The 16,880-nt window shown below is 42.6% G+C and overlaps 1 protein-coding gene across 2 annotated transcripts in view; it reads right to left on the minus strand.

The window, feature by feature from the left end:
* LOC311109751 (nck-associated protein 1-like) overlaps positions 1-16,880 on the minus strand; it is a 58,644-nt gene that overhangs the window by 19,569 nt on the left and 22,195 nt on the right. For both annotated transcript variants that reach the window (XM_084152727.1, XM_084152728.1), the window contains exons 9-16: positions 16,210-16,366; positions 9,542-9,598; positions 9,339-9,435; positions 8,871-8,977; positions 3,333-3,465; positions 3,141-3,222; positions 2,948-3,006; positions 568-713 (exon numbers count right to left, since the gene is read on the minus strand). In XM_084152727.1, the coding sequence (XP_084008853.1) occupies positions 568-713; positions 2,948-3,006; positions 3,141-3,222; positions 3,333-3,465; positions 8,871-8,977; positions 9,339-9,435; positions 9,542-9,598; positions 16,210-16,366 (838 nt within the window). The remainder of the gene's footprint in view (positions 1-567; positions 714-2,947; positions 3,007-3,140; positions 3,223-3,332; positions 3,466-8,870; positions 8,978-9,338; positions 9,436-9,541; positions 9,599-16,209; positions 16,367-16,880) is intronic.

Here is a 16,880-nt window from a genome sequence, read left to right on the forward strand (position 1 = left end):
GAAGGGAGCCCAAATTGAGCAAGTTCCCCATTATAAGTACTTGGATTGACAATCTTTTAAAACACACATTGAAAAGCAGAGAATTAAGATTGGTTTCTTTTATAGAAATACATCCTGGCTCAATTTTGAAAGTAGGAGGAAGATTGTTCAAGCAACGCTTCTCCCAGTCCTTGATTATGGTGATACAATCTACATGCACGCGGCAGCCTCTGTTTTAAAACCTTTAGATTCAGCACTGCGTTTTATTACTGGGGACCATTTCCGTACACATCACTGCTTTTAGTTTTTATACCCCCAGCTAATGGAATAGCCTTGAGGCCACCTTGAAGTTAGACTCGCTGGTCTCCATTGGACAGATTAGACCAAGTTTAAGGGCGGTGATATATGAAAGTTGTGCTTGTTTTAATTAATCTTGTATTGATATTTTTACATTATATTGCATTACATTTTATTCACACGGCTCCCTTGTAAATGAGATCTGGTATCAATGCTGACCTACCCTGTATATATAATTTATATATACAAAAAAATATATATATATTTTCTGTCTGTTGGGTTATTAATTACCAGAAGATGGAGATGTCCGAGGTTTCCACCAGCATCTCCACCAGGGAGTCCACCATCTTGGTGTGGAATATGATGGTGTTCATCATCTTGCCCAGCTCCCGGTGGTCAGCGATGCCCAGAGAGGCTTTGGACACACTGGTGTAGGCCTGGAGAGAGAGAGAGAGAGAGAGAGAGAGACAGACAACATAGTTTGATTACATCAATCAAAATACCTTGAATTTCAATCAAAACCATTCTCCCTTTCAGCTAGCATCATATTCCAGTCTCTCTTACAACTGGTGTTTAACCCCCTAGAGTAGATTACCATGTCAATCTAAGTTAAATAACAAAACAAGAGGGATATCAGTTTTTTTTTTGCATTGGATGAGTCTCAATCAACCGCATCCGCCAGTGTCGCACTTCCGCATCTGCAGTGAAAGGTGGCAGAGCGTTTGTCAGACCATGAGACGTCCCGAAAATCTGTCTTCTCACGGAAATGTCTGTAGCGTCTGAACGGTATGACCTACAAACTACACTGAACAAAAATATAAACATATAAAATGTAAAGTGTTAGTTCCACGTTTCATGAGCTGAAAAACAAAATCCTAGAGATGTTCCATACGCACAAAAAAGCGTACTTCTCCCAAATATATTTCTCCTTAGCCAAGTTAATCCATCTACCTGACAGGTGTGGCATATCAAGAAGCTGATTAAACATTATCATTACACAGGTGTACCTTGTGCTGGGGACAATAAAAGGCCACTTTAAAATGTGCAGTTTTGTCACACAACACAGATGTCTCAAGTTTTGAGGGAGCGTGCAATTGGCAAGCTGACTGCAGGAATGTCCGCTAGAGCTGTTGCCAGAGAATGTAATGTTCATAAGCTGCCTCCAACGTTGCGTTCGAGATTTTGGCAGTACGTACAACCGGACGTACTGCCAAATGGTAGAGTGGCCACTCAAGGACATTCAAAGACATGTCCCGAAGCCACTACTGCGTTGTCTTGGCTGTTTGCTTAGGGTCGTTGTCCTGTTGGAAGGTGAACCTTTCGCCCCAGTCTGATGTCCTGAGCGCTCTGGAGTAGGTTTTCATAACGGATCTCTCTGTACTTTGCTCCGTTCATCTTTCAGACGTGACGCTTTGCATTCAGGCCAAAGAGTTCAATCTTGGTTTCATTAGACCAGATAATCTTGTTTCTCATGGTCTGAGAGTCCTTTAGGTGCCTTTTGGCAAACTCCAAGTGGGCTGTCATATGCCTTTAACTGAGGAGTGGCTTCCGTCTGGCCACTCTACAATAAAGGCCTGATTGGTGGAGTGCTGCAGAGATGGTTGTCCTTCTGGAAGGTTCTCCCATCTCCACAGAGGAACTCTAGAGCTCTGTCAGAGTGACCATCGGGTTCTTGGTCACCTCCCAGACTAAGGCCCTTCTCCCCCGATTTCTCAGTTTGGCCGGGCGGCCAGCTCTAGGACGAGTCTTGGTGGTTCCACTTCTTCCATTTAAGAATGATGGAGGCCATTGTGTTCTTGGGGACCTTCAATGCTGCAGACATTTTTTGGTACCCTTTCCCAGATCTGTGTCTCAACACAATCCTGTCTCGGAGCTCTGCGGACAATTCCTTCGACCTCAAGGCTTGGTTTTTACTCTGACATGCACTGTCAACTGTGGGACCTTCCAAATGTATGTCCAATCACAGGTGGACTCCAATCAAGTTGTAGAAACATCCGAAGGATGATTAATGAAAACAGTTAAATTTCGAGTCTCATAGCAAAGGGTCTGAATACCTATGCAAATAAGGTATTTCTGTTTTTTGCCATTTATGAATTGTGTTATTCAATTCGTTTCTATGGGCTTTAGTAGAAAAAACCAAAATCAACATTTTATCAAATCAATTTTTTATATATAGTTTTTTATACCTAAAGGGGTCCTAAAATTCTAAACCAGATAGCTAAATGATCCATAGTATGACCAGCTTAAAACAATTCCATATGTCAGCTTAGCACTCCCCTCTCCCCCAAAGTCTTCGATTCTAAAGAATTAGGGGGGGGTAAACACCACTGTTTAAGTGCTGTAAATGCTGCAAACTAATTTACCACGGATACAATGACAAAACGTAATTGTTTTGTTCAATTTATGTTGCTCTGGTTCTAAAATGTGTATAGAATACGGCATGCAGTATATTGTTTACAAATGGACATAATATTCATAGGGACAGTTTCCCAGACACAAATTAAGCCTAATACTATTCTAAAAAGCACTTCCAAAGGAGATTCTAATCTGGGTCCAAAAAACTGGCCCATAAGGGTATAACTAGGGTAGCATAGAGTTATTGAGTTTTTGTAATACGAGGACAGTTTTTGATATGGCTACCATAATCAGCCCTGGGCTGTCAGTGGCTTACCTGCAGACGGAACCAGTCAAGCCTCATGCCCCGGAAATCAAACACGTCTCCGTCCTCCACTGCAACACAAGCACAAACACTCCTCATTTCCTGATGTCAACATCCGCACCCACCACAGTGCCCATACATAAAGCAACACTTGGGACGGAGATAGCAGCAGGCGGGTGAGTTTCTTAAATGTCAGGCTGAATACCTTGCTTCACGCTGAGGGAGGTCATGGTGTTCACAAAGGAGGACATGATGATGGATTCGTCCTCAGGGCAGACGGAGAGGTTCTGGAAGGGTAGGTCTACGTGTCACTGTCTTGTTGTTGTTGAATGCAAGAAACTAGTATGCGTGTGTCAGCGTGCACGTGTTAATGTGTGTATGGGGGAGGGGGTCTCACCTGCACAAGCTCGTTGAGAACCACAGCGTCAAAGCCGGAGAGGTACTGCACATAGTACCGTTGCATTACGGGACCATACTTCCTGACGTGTGCCCTGAGCTCCTCCATGTAGAAGATGAGCTCTGCAATGTGCCTGAGAAGCAACAAGAGAAAAGGAGAAGTCAGGGGTGTATTCAGTGGTGCACACCGTAGCAAAACAAATGTTTCTTATGGAACAAGTTCAAGTTAGTCTAGGGCAGCCATGCCATACTCAACAATATTTCAACTTTTGGAAATCAGTCAGGCTTTTAACTTACTGCTGTTGAGAGTTGTAATAGCAGAAGGCACAAGGTGCAATTTCGAAAATATGGTAATCACGGACAGACCTTGGAGAGCTATTTATAACCTGTCAGAAATGTTCAGTTGATCAACTACTAGCCCATGTTAGCTAGGTAGGTAAGTAAGGCTAACCAGCCATCTAAGTCTTGTAGTTATTATGGCCAGATTAAGTGCCCGGGGGTCTCCATAATTTTTATTTGTTATTTGATTTATTAGGATCCCCATTAGCCGACGCCAATGGCAACAGCTAGTCTTACTGGGTTCCGTCATATAGCGAAAAATACATTACAGACAAAATACTTTACAATTTACATACATTTAAAAACATTAACATGTAGTGTGTGTGTGCATCGATCAGTTACACATACATGTCAGTATATACACACAACAAGTAGGTCACATGGGGGAGTGGCGTTGTGCTGTGAAGTGTTGCTTTATTAGTTTTTTGAAACCAGGTTTGCTGTTCACTTGCGCTATATAAGATGGAAGGGAGTTCCATGCTCTCATGGCTCTGTATAATGCTGTACGTTTCCTTGAATTTGTTCTGGACCTGGGGAATGTGAAAAGACCCCTGGTGGCATGTCTGGTGGGGTAAGTGTGTGTGTCAGTGCTGTGTGTAAGTTGACTATGCAAACAATTTGGAATTTCCAACACATTAATGTTTATTATAAAAACAAGAAGTCAGTCTTTCCGCAACTCTTAGCCAAGAGAGACTGGCTGCATATTATTTATATTAGCCCTCTGATTACAATGAAGAGCAAGACGTGCCACTCTGTTCTGGGCCAGCTGCAGCTTAACTAGGTCTTTATTTGCAGCAATAAGCCTGGACATTAATCAAGATAAGATCAAACTAGAGCCTGAAGGACTTGCTTTGTGGAGTGTGGGGTCAGAAAAGTAGAGCATCTCTTTATTACGAACAGACCTCTCATCATCTTTCACTATTTCCAGAACAGCTACCTTGTTCTTGAACCTCAGGAACTTGACCACTATCGGCCTGGGTCTGTCACCTGGGCCAGTGGTGGGTTTTCCAGTCCTGTGGGCGCGCTCCACCTCAGTCTTCCTGTGGTCCATCTTCAGTTTCTCAGAGATCATTTCCCTCACTTTGTCTTCAGACTACGTCCACGTCTCATGTGGAGATTCTGCAATTCTGTCCACAACCATGTTGTTCCGCCTTGATTGTCCCTCGAGATAATCAGATTTCTCTGTCATTCGCATACAGAACTGATGTCCTCTCTCAATGACTTACAGATTGCGGTCATCTTGCCGTTCTCCTGTTTAAACTCATCGAGCTGACCCTGGGAGAACTGCAAACTGTTCTTCAGGTCCTGGACCTCTCGTCAGGTTGTCCATTATTTTATTAGTTGACTCCACCAGTATTTGGACAAAACACTTGAAGCTATTTTCTTGTTGTTGTAACAACTGCTTGTAGAACTCTATTTGGTAGCAATGATTTTGTTGTGTCACTCAGGTATCATTATGAACACACATATAAGACAATGCAAAATGTGTAGAATTGCAGAGAATTAGCTTTAAAAATGCAACATTTTTAGGGTACATGTGTTGCGAGGTGGGGGTTTGTTACTACGCCGATAAATAACAATCCACAATCCACGATAAATAACATCCTGACCTTTGCCACCTAGGAAATGTGTGTGACCGGACCTTCTCAAATAGTATTTGAGTACCCCTTGGGCTTGGCGATATTGCCTAAAATCTAAAAAAAAAAAAAAAAAAAACACTTATGGGCGACACACGATATATACACTATATATACAAAAACTATGTGGACACCCCTTCAAATTTGTGGATTTGGCTATTTCAGTCACACCCGTTGCTGACAGGTGTATCAAATCGAGCGCACATCCATGCAATCTCCATAGACAAACATTGGCAGTAGAACAGCCATACTGAAGAGCTCAGACTTTCAACGTGGAACCGTCATAGGATGCCACCTTTCCAACAAGTCAGTTCGTCAAATTTCTGCCCTGCTAGAGCTGTCCCATTCAACTGTAAGTGCTGTTATTGTCAAGTGGAAAGGTCTAAGAGCAACAACGGCTCAAGTGGTAGGCTAAACAAGCTCACAGAGTGCTGAAGCGCGTAGTGCGTAAAAATCTTCTGGCCTCGGTTGCAACACTCATTACCGAGTTCCAAACTGCCTCCGGAAGCAACATCAGCACAAGAACTGTTCGTCGGGAGCTTCATGAAATGGTTTTCCATGGCCGAGCAGCCGCACACAAGCCTAAGATCACCATGCACAATGCCAAGCACCAGCTGGAGTGGCCTAAAGCTCGCTGCCATTGAACTCTGGAGCAGTGGAAACGCGTTCTCTGGAGTGATGAATCACGCTTCACCATCTGGCAGTTCGATGGATGAATCTGGGTTTGGCGGATGCATGGAGAACGCTACCCGCCCCAATGCATCTTAACTCTACAGCATACAATGACAATCTAAACGATCTGTGCTTCCAACTTTGTGGCAACATTTTGGGGACAGCCCTTTCCGGTTTCAGCATGACAATGCCCCTGTGCACAAAGAGAGTACCATAAAGAAATGTTTTGTTGAGATCTGTGTGGAAGAACTTGATTGGCCTGCACAGAGACCTGACCTCAACCCCATCGATGAATTGGAATGCCGACTGCGAGCCAGGCCTAATCGCCCAACATCAGTGCCCGACCTCACTATTGCTCTTGTGGCTGAATGGAAGCAAGTCCCTGCAGCAATGTTCCAACATCTAGTGGAAACCCTTCCCAGATGATCAGAGGCTGCTATAGCAGCAAAGGGGGGACCAACTCCATATTAATGCCCATGATTTTGGAATGAGATGTTCGAAGAGCAGGTGTCCATATACTTTTGATCATGTAGTGTATATCAATATTTTAAAATGTTCTCTAAATAGGCTTTGTTGTACAATGAAACATCAATATACTACATTTCAAACAGTCAGCTATAATCTAATGAGCTCAGGGCATGTACAATTATAACAAGGCTAATTATAAGCCTTCCACAACTTTATAGTCAAACGTTATCCATATACCAGCAACAGTCATTTTTTATTCTTTTGTCATCCTACTATGATCTGGTTTCATCCAAATATCATCCAATCTGCTGAAATCAAAATTGTATTTGTCACATGCGACGAATACAACAGGTATTGGATACATAATACAGTTTCTTCTTCTGTTTGTTGAGTTTAGTCACATAATTTCTCAATCTGCAGTAAGTCAGAAATGCCCTTAACCAACAATGCAGTTTTAAGAAATAATAAAATTTTTGTTTTTACAAAAAGACAAAAACAAATCAGAAAAAATATGAAATAAAAAAGTTACAAATAATTAAAGAGCAGCAGTAAAATAACAATAGCGAGGCTATATACAGGGGGTACCGGCACAGTTAGTCGAGGTAATTGAGGTGCGGGGGGGCAATGCAAATAGTCTGGGTAGCCATTTGATTAGATGTTCAGGAGTCTTATGGCTTGGGGGTTGAATATGTTTAGAAGGCTCTTGGACCTAGACTTGGCGCCCCAGTACTGCTTGCCATGCGGTAGTAGAGAGAACAGTCTATGACTAGGGTGGCAATCTTTGACAATTTATAGGGCCTTCCTCTGACACTGCCTGGTATAGAGGTCCTGGATGGCAGGAAGCTTGGCCCCAGTGATGTACTGGGCCATACGCACTACCCTCTGTAGTGCCTTGCGGTCGGAGGCCGAGCAGTTGCCATACCAGGCAGTGATGCAACCAGTCAGGATGCTCTCGATGGTGCAGCTGTAGAACCTTTTGAGGATCTGAGGGGGAATAGGTTTTGTCGTGCCCTCTTCACGACTGTCTTGGTGTGCTTGGACCATGTTAGTTTGTTGGTGATGTGGACACCAAGGAACTTGAAGCTCTCAACCTGCTCCACTACAGCCCCGTCGATGAGAATGGGGGCGTGCTCGGTCCTCTTCTTTTTCCTGTAGTCCACAATCATCTCCTTTGTCTTGATCACGTTGAGGGAGAGGTTGTTGTCCTGGCACCCCATGGCCAGGTCTCTGACTTCCTCCTTATAGGCTGTCTCATCGTTGTCGGTGATCAGGCCTACCACTGTTGTGTCATCGGCAAACTTAATGATGGTGTTGAAGTCGTGCCTGGCCATGCAGTCACGCGTGAACAGGGAGTACATGAGGGGACTGAGCACGCACCCATGAGGGGCCCCCGTGTTGAGGATCAGCGTGGCGGATGTGTAGTTACCTACCCTTACCACCTGGGGGCGGCCCGTCAGGAAGTCCAGGATCCAGTTGCAGAGGGAGGTGTTTAGTGCCAGGGTCCTTAGCTTAGTGGTGAGCTTTGAGGGCACTATGGTGTTGAATGCTGAGCTGTAGTCAATGAATAGCATTCTCACATAGGTGTTCCTTTAGTCCAGGTGTGAAAGGGCAGTGTGGAGCGCAATAGAGACTGCATCATCCGTGGATCTGTTGGGGCGGTATGCAAATTGGTGTGGGTTTAGAGTTTCTGGGATAATGGTATTGATGTGAGCCATGACCAGCCTTTCAAAGCACTTCATGGCTAGGGATGTTCCATAGTTTGAGTAGAGTAGAATATCAAGTACATTTTGTGTAGCCTCCTGTAGCTCAGTTGGTAGAGCATGGCGCTTGCAACGTCAGGGTTGTGGGTTCGATTCCCATGGGGGGGCCAGTATTAAAAATGTATGCACTCACTAACTGTAAGTCGCTCTGGATAAGAGCGTCTGCTAAATGACTAAAATGTAAAAATGTCAACTTTTCTGCTGACTGATGATGGAACCAACGTCTTAGCACTTCAGCGCCATTCTCACACTGGTCTGCTGCTGTTGATGCTTCACTTGACAGGTGCGGTTACATTATGTAGTTAAGGCAGGTCAGGATTGGTAGATAACTTTTCGAAACATGGTGCATGTGCTGTGACACAGTTGAGGTGTGCAGAGGTGTGAGATGCCGCATATGCCGATGTTATAACAAAACGCTTATAAAAACTTTCCTATTACACACAAAAAAAAAATGCTAATGAATTGCCAAAACAGGATTTATCGCCCAGCCTTAAGTTAGTCCATCCCCATTACGAATGTTTGCTTCCGTTTGGCTCCTAGTGAATACACCCCAGGTGAGAGGATTTCATATAACCAAACCACTGTTAATTTGAAGCAAAGAATCAGCAGTCGGCTGTAGCATTTTCCCCCCAGATGTTTTGTACCGTTGAGAATACAGCTTACTTGTCAATGAAGTCATCTGTGCTTTTTTTCTGTATATTGTCTGCGTGGCGGAGGAGCCAGATGATCTCGTCCCGGGCGAAAGAGAGAGCCATGAACACAAACAGAGCCTGTGGAAAAACAACCCGGCCTTTAGACTCAAACACATCTTATTACATTATCACATAAAAAGGGAAGGGAACACTGACGCAAAACACATGAATTGAGGAGTAAACTAAAGTGAATAGGAAATTCCGCAACTCTTGGAGAACAGTGGAAGTTGATTAAAAAAAGCCTTTATCAACTCCCACTGTCCTCCAAGATTTGCTGAATTTCCTCTTCAGACTATCACATATAACATAGATAATGTGTGTTACTTATCGAAGATGACTTGTTAGTGACAGAAGCAAATAGCACACTTATTCAACAATAATGCCCATACATATCCATCGATAGATTAAAAAAGGGGATATTTTTGGGGGTTGGTTTTACCTTTGGGCCCAGCAGTCCAGGCTGGTCAGACAGAACTGTGGCCAACTCTTTCAGAGCAGACCTAAGAAACTTGCGCCTTTCTCTATGCATGGATCCACTGCAATGAATGCAAAATTAATGTTTTATTGACTTAGCATTATGAAAATTATATTGCAAGGCAGTATAAAAAAACTACTGGGGGACAATGAAGAGGATATACTTACGCGTGCGACAGTGCTTGTTCTTTGCATTCTTTGATGTCATTTAGACGTTTATTGTAGCTGGAAAACAATTAACGTTGTTAAAATACTGGAAGATGAAGGGAGAGTCTTCTGTGCAGATTTACTATGGTACTTTTATTTTGTTAAAATGTCTCTCTCACACACACAATGCTCTCAAGGCTCCAATTACAGTACAACAAAATGTGTCTGAATTAATTTATTACGTCTCTCTCTCTCTCTCTCTCTCTCTCTGTAAAGTTACTTGGTTCTTACATGTACTAACGACTCAGCTATGATCGAAAATACACTCTGCCCTTGAAACTAATGCCTGAGTTCAAAGTTGCAGCTAGCAGTCTTTCCACACTGAGCTTTCAGAAGAACAAGTTTGGATTTACACAGCATTAAGATGACACTTGACTTAGAATTCAACAGTCCTGTCGTGTGTGCTAGTTAGATGACATATCTGGCAGGTTCATCACCAGTACTGGTTGAGCAGATTAAACAAAAAATCAAGGGTCAACCCACCAGGAAAAAACATGTTGAATCAATTGTTACAAATCATCTATAACTGTATGTCATGCTTCATAAAGGGTTCATAAATGTGGCTTAACTGTGTGACATAGCCACCAATGTCAAATGTGACGTAACCCACTAAGTCAAATATGACATAAACCTGTGCTTTATAAAGGGTGGCATAAGTACTGCTTAATAAAGGCCTTATGAATCATATTAAATTGACGGTTCACAAAGCATTTATAACCCTGTCATGTATCTTGGTAGAGCATTGCAACGCCAGGATACTGGGTTCGATTCCTGGGACCACCCATACGTAAAGATGTATTCACACATGACTAAGTCGCTTCGGCTAAAAGCACCTGCTAAATGTTATATTATTTTACTCTAAAACATTTCTAGGATGGCCCAACTTCTTTCCCTCTTGGGTGCATAGTCAATATTTGACCTGACCTCAACTTTCCCCAAAAAGCTGTGCTGAAGGATGACAGCACATGCACAGCAAAAAACTTTGGTGAGGCCTTTTAAAGTCTGTTTAAATTTTTTGCCTACTTCAGTTTTTTTCCCGAAATTACAATTTCTCAGTTTGGTTTTTCCAGGTTTCGGATTTCCCCCATTCTTTCAGGTTTTGTCACACTTTTTAAATATAAAAACAACATTAGATTTTCTGTGTTCACAACAATGCTTTTGATGTCTTTGAAAAGTCTTAGAAACCTAGATTTTTGAGTGTAGTTGCTCTTTAATTCAGTGTGCATGCCCTGCACTGTTGTTTGGATAGAAGGTTTTCTGTAGCGCAGTAATTGCACACGTGATGTTTTCCATATACAGTGATTTGAATTGTGGCCGCCAATGGAATGGGTGGAGTAAAAGAACAGCAACACTCCGTATTATTTAGAGCCCCATGAAATGACACCATACAGTATATACAGTTGAAGTCGGAATTTTACATACACCTTAGCCAAATACATTTAAACTCAGTTTTTCACAATTCCTGAAATTTAATCCTAGTAAAAATTCCCTGTTTTAGGTGAGTTAGGATCACCACTTTATTTTAAGAATGTGAAATGTCAGAATAATAGTAGAGAGAATGATTTATTTCAGCTTTTATTTATTTCATCACATTCCCAGTGGGTCAGAAGTTTACATACTCAATTAGTATTTGGTAGCATTGCCTATAAATTGTTTAACTTGGGTCAAACATTTTGGGTAGCCTTCCACAAGCTTCCCATAATAAGTTGGGTGAATTTTGGCCCATTCCTCCTGACAGAGCTGGTGTAACTGAGTCAGGTTTGTAGGCCTCCTTGCTCTCACACGATTTATCAGTTCTGCCCACACATTTTCTATTGGATCGAGGTCAGCGCTTTGTGATGGCCACTCCAATACCTTGACTTTGTTGTCCTTAAGCCATTTTGCCACAACTTTGGAAGTATGCTTGGGGTCATTGTCCATTTGGAAGACCCATTTGAGACCAATCTTTAACTTCCTGACTGATGTCTTGAGATGTTGCCTCAAAATATACACATATTTTTCCTTCCTCATCATGCCATCTATTTTGTGAAGTGCACCAGTCCCTCCTGCAGCAAAGCACCCCCACAGCATGATGCTGCCACCCCGTGCCTCACGGTTGGGATGGTGTTCTTCGGCATGCAAGCACCCCCTTTTTCCTCCAAACACAACGATGGTCATTATGGCCAAACAGTTCTATATTTGTTTCATCAGACCAGAGGACATTTCTCCAAAAAGTACGATCTTTGTCCCCATGTGCAGTCTTCTGTAGCTCAGCTGGTAGAGCACGGCACTTGTAACGCCAGGGTAGTGGGTTCGATCCCCGGGATCCCATGGTGTTTATACTTGCGTATTATTGTTTGTACAGATGAACGTGGTACCTTCAGGCGTTTGGAAATTGCTCCCAAGGATGAACAAGACTTGTGGAGGTCTACAATCATTTTTATGAGGTCTTGGCTGATTTCTTTTGATTTTCCCATGATGTCAAGCAAAGAGGCACTGAGTTTGAAGGTAGGCCTTGAAATACACCCACAGGTACACCTCCAATTGACTCAAATGATGTCAATTAGCCTATCAGAAGCTTCTAAGGCCATGACATAATTTTCTGGAATTTTCAAAGCTGTTTAAAGGCACAGTGAACTTAGTTTATGTAAACTTCTGACCCACTGGAATTGTAATACAGTGAATTATAAGTGAAATAATCTGTCTGTAAACAATTGTTAGAAAAATTACTTGTGTCATGCACAAAGTAGATGTCCTAACCGACTTGCCAAAACTAGAACAAGAAATTTGTGGAGTGGTTCAAAAACAAGTTTTAATGACTCCAACCTAAGTGTATGTAAACTTCCGAGGGAAAACAACTGAGGGAAAAAAGTATTTGATCCCCTGCTGATTTTGTACGTTTGCCCACTGACAAAGAAATGATCAGTCTATAATTTTAATGGTAGGTTTATCTGAACATTGAGAGACAGAATAACAACAACAAAATCCAGAAAAACGCATGTCAAAAATTTTATTAATTTATTTGCATTTTAATGAGGGAAATAAGTATTTGACCCCATCTCAATCAGAAAGATTTCTGGCTCCCAGTTGCCTTTTATACAGGTAACGAGCTGAGATTAGGAGCACACTCTTAAAGGGAGTGCTCCTAATCTCAGCTTGTTACCTGTATAAAAGATACCTGTCCACAGAAGAAATCAATCAGATTCCAAACTCTCCACCATGGCCAAGACCAAAGAGCTCTCCAAGGATGTCAGGGACAAGATTGTAGACCTACACAAGGCTGGAATGGGCTACAAGACCATCGCCAAGCAGCTTGGTGAGAAGGTGACAACAGTTGGTGTGATTATTCGCAAATGGAAGAAACACAAAATAACTGTCAATCTCCCTCGGCCTGGGGCTCCATGCAAGATCTCACCTCGTGGAGTTGCAATGATCATGAAAACGGTGAGGAATCAGCCCAGAACTACACGGGAGGATCTTATCAATTATCTCAAGGCAGCTGGGACCATAGTCACCAAGAAAACAATTGGTAACACACTATGCCGTGAAGGACTGAAATCCTGCAGCGCCCGCAATGTCCCCCTGCTCAAGAAAGCACATATACAGGCCCGTCTGAAGTTTGCCAATGAACATCTGAATGATTCAGAGGAGAACTGGGTGAAAGTGTTATGGTCAGATGAGACCAAAATGGAGCTCTTTGGCATCAACTAAACTCGCAGTTTTTGGAGGAGGAGGAATGCTGCCTATGACCCCAAGAAGACCATCCCCATTGTCAAAAATGGAGGTGGAAACATTATGCATTGGGGGTGTTTTTCTGCTAAGGCGACAGGACAACTTCACCGCATCAAAGTGATGATGGACGGGGCCATGTACCGTCAAATCTTGGGTGAGAACTTCCTTCCCTCAGCCAGGGCATTGAAAATGGGTCATGGATGGGTATTCCAGCATGACAATGACCCAAAACACACGGCCAAGGCAACAAAGGAGTGGCTCAAGAAGAAGCACATTAAGGTCCTGGAGTGGCCTAGCCAGTCTCCAGACCATAATCCCATAGAAAATCTGTGGAGGGAGCTGAAGGTTCGAGTTGCTAAACGTCAGCCTCGAAACCTTAATGACTTGGAGAAGATCTGCAAAGAGGAGTGAGACAAAATCCCTCCTGAGATGTTTGCAAACCTGGTGGCCAACTACAAGAAACATCTGACCTCTGTGATTGCCAACAAGGGTTTTGCCACCAAGTACTAAGTAATGTTTTGCAGAGGGGTCAAATACTTATTTCCCTCATTAAAATGCAAATCAATTTATAACATTTTTGACATGCATCTTTCAGGATTTTTTTGTTGTTATTCTGTCTCTCACTGTTCAAATAAACCTACCATTAAAATTATAGACTGATCATTTCTTTGTCAATGGGTAAACGTACAAAATCAGCAGGGGATCAAATACGTTTTTCCACTCACTGTATATATTCTACAAACTCTACTGAGTACTCCCTACAATACCTTCACTGCGGCACCCAAGATAGTTTTTGTTCTATAAGCCAATATGTATTCCATAAACAGTGATCCGCATTGGGGGCATTTATATGACCTTGGAACATGTTTTAAAACCCACAGTTAATGCAAATGTCACTTAAACATGAACAAATATGAATCATTGTTAATGTTTAGACAATTATTTTTCATATAACATTAATAAATACAGGTTGTTGACACTTTTAAACTATTACGAGGGAGACTTAAAATTTTGCAAATTTCCAAATTTGTGACCCCGAAGTACTTTTTTAGTGTTGGTGACGAGACGCTGATCATGTGATGAGTTCACAAATCAAATGCCCAATTGTGGTGCCACCGGACAGCGAAAAACAATTAAGTTAACCTTTATTTATTGTAATTAAAATTTGCTTGTAGTAGTTAAGTGTTGAGTTAGATTACATACTGTAGCTACCTGTCGTTATTTCAAATAATTTCGGTGACTTCACAGCAATTGTTCTCCCGAGTGGCGCAGTGGTCTAAGGCACTGCATCGCAGTGCTAGCTGTGCCACTAGAGATCCTGGTTCGAATCCAAGCTCTGTTGTAGCCGGCCGCGACCGGGAGACCCATGGGGCGGCGCACAATTGGCCCAGCGTCGTCCAGTGTAGGGGAGGGAATGGCCGGCAGGGATGTAGCTCAGTTGGTAGAGCATGGCGTTTGCATCGCCAGGGTTGTGGGTTCGATTCCCACGGGGGGCCAGTATGAAAAATAAAAAAAATATGTATGCACTCACTAACTGTAAGTCGCTCTGGATAAGAACGTCTGCTAAATGACTAAAATGTATGCATGTGTTATGAATGACCAAAGGTGTCTGACTTTAAATTAAGTATTACAGGACACTACATTAAGTGTCAATAAATAGGTTATTAACGTTCTTCTGATTTATGAAGGTGCTCTCATGATCCACAGGTTACTGTAGGGTGTGAGGGGTATTTAAATGGGTTGATGGACCTGCAAAGCTTGTGTGTGTGTGTCAAAGCCAAGATGATTTGGCTTAGTCCAACCTGAGACCACCGCACCAGGTATTCCTCTTGTGTTCCCATGCTGGTGAACAGGACTTGATTACAACCTGTTATAATGGTGCCAACCTTTTGTGGCTGATCTTTCAGCGGGGGAGTGGGTGACTGTGTCAAAGACCTGATGGGCCCAACACTGCACGGTATGGCTTGTTTTTGTTGTGTGCAAGTTTGTGTACTGAGGAACATGTAACTTGGTTGCAGAAGAAAGCCACTTTCAATTTCTTTAGGTTGGGTGCTTTCATCAAGGTAAGTGTTTCTTGGTGTAAGCCTGGGATATCAATAATTCAAAGCTGGCCTTTGTGGAAGTGACCATAGAATTCTATAGGAGTGACCTTACTGATTAAAGTATTTGTCATCGTCACTAGTTAACACAGTAAAAAATTAATAATTATGGCTAAATCCTGCCCATTTCCACAATTTATCGTCTTAAAGTTTTATTTTAAACTAATGAAGGCCAAGTTTGATTTGGGCGGAAGTGTCTGGGAACAAGATTAGGTGTAACGTGACTAACATGACTTCTTTTAGAGCGTATTCCAATCCGTCGACCCAACATTACCCTTTATAAAGCAAATGTTTATCACATTCGACATAGTGGGTTACGTCACATATTGACATTGGTGATTATGTCACACAGTTATAAATCACGACATACGGTTATAGATACTTTGTAACACATTTGTGTGGTGCTTATGAAGGCATTATGAAGGCTTTATAAGCTGAACGTCATTTAACACGGGACCAAAATGGTCAACTAAAACTTAACCTAAAACTACAAAAAAACTACAACTAAAAAGAAATGGGTCTCTCTCTAAAAACTAAATCAAAACAGGGATTGAAAACTAAACTGAAACTTAACTTAAATGAAAAGTGAAAATAGTATAATAACCTTGGTACAGATGACTTTGGACTGATACTTCAAATTCAGCATGAAAAAAATAAATATGGTATTTACGACTTGTATCAGTCCTAGAAAACAAAACATTTACAAGATATACTTCATGAATCCTCCTGCAGTTCCTCATAAGAAAGGCACAGAGAGGGGTGTATTCTGAGTGGTTTGAGGGTGGTGTGTGGTGTGTTGTGTGTTGGCGAGAGGCTTACCCACGGATGTTGACGAACAGGTCCTCACAGGCCTTGTGGATGTGGAAGACCTCATCCCTGAAGAGACAGAGGCAGGTGCTGCTCTGGAGGGCCAGCTTCCACAGGCTCAGCGCTGCTGGGTCAGTATTCAGCACCGCGTGGCACAGGACGAACCCGACTTGCGGAGGGACGGGAGGTTAGTTCAGTAAAAACTGCTAAATGCTGCACTAAAATTGCAAATATAGTAAGAACATTGACTCCCCTATTTTTTTCACTGAGACCCACATGAAGCATTTGGGTATTTCTTGTGACTGGTATAAAACAAGATTTTGGAGCCGGGATCTAGTTTTAAGTAAGTAAGCAAGCCTTGGACAAGTAAAGACTTGTCCGAGCTAGAACAGCCCATTGAAGCAGGAGCCTATCTCCTGTTAATGTAGCGCGAGACAGGTTGATGTATAAGTACACCCCCTGGACAGGACACTAGTCTATCGCACGGCCTTACCCCCAATCGCTCTCCTTATTGCGGAGTGCCAAGCAGAGGCATGAAGTCCCATGTTTTGGTGTGACTTGACCGGGGATCGAACCCCCAACCATCCAATCTCAGGGCAGACAGTAAGCACAAGGCCACTGAGTTGGTCTAGTTTTAAGCCAGGACCCAAAATGAATCCTCCCTGACCAATGTGAAACATTGT

The sequence above is a fragment of the Coregonus lavaretus genome, assembly GCF_964263955.1.
Source record: "Coregonus lavaretus genome assembly, chromosome: 35".
In the NCBI taxonomy this organism is placed as follows: domain Eukaryota; kingdom Metazoa; phylum Chordata; class Actinopteri; order Salmoniformes; family Salmonidae; genus Coregonus; species Coregonus lavaretus.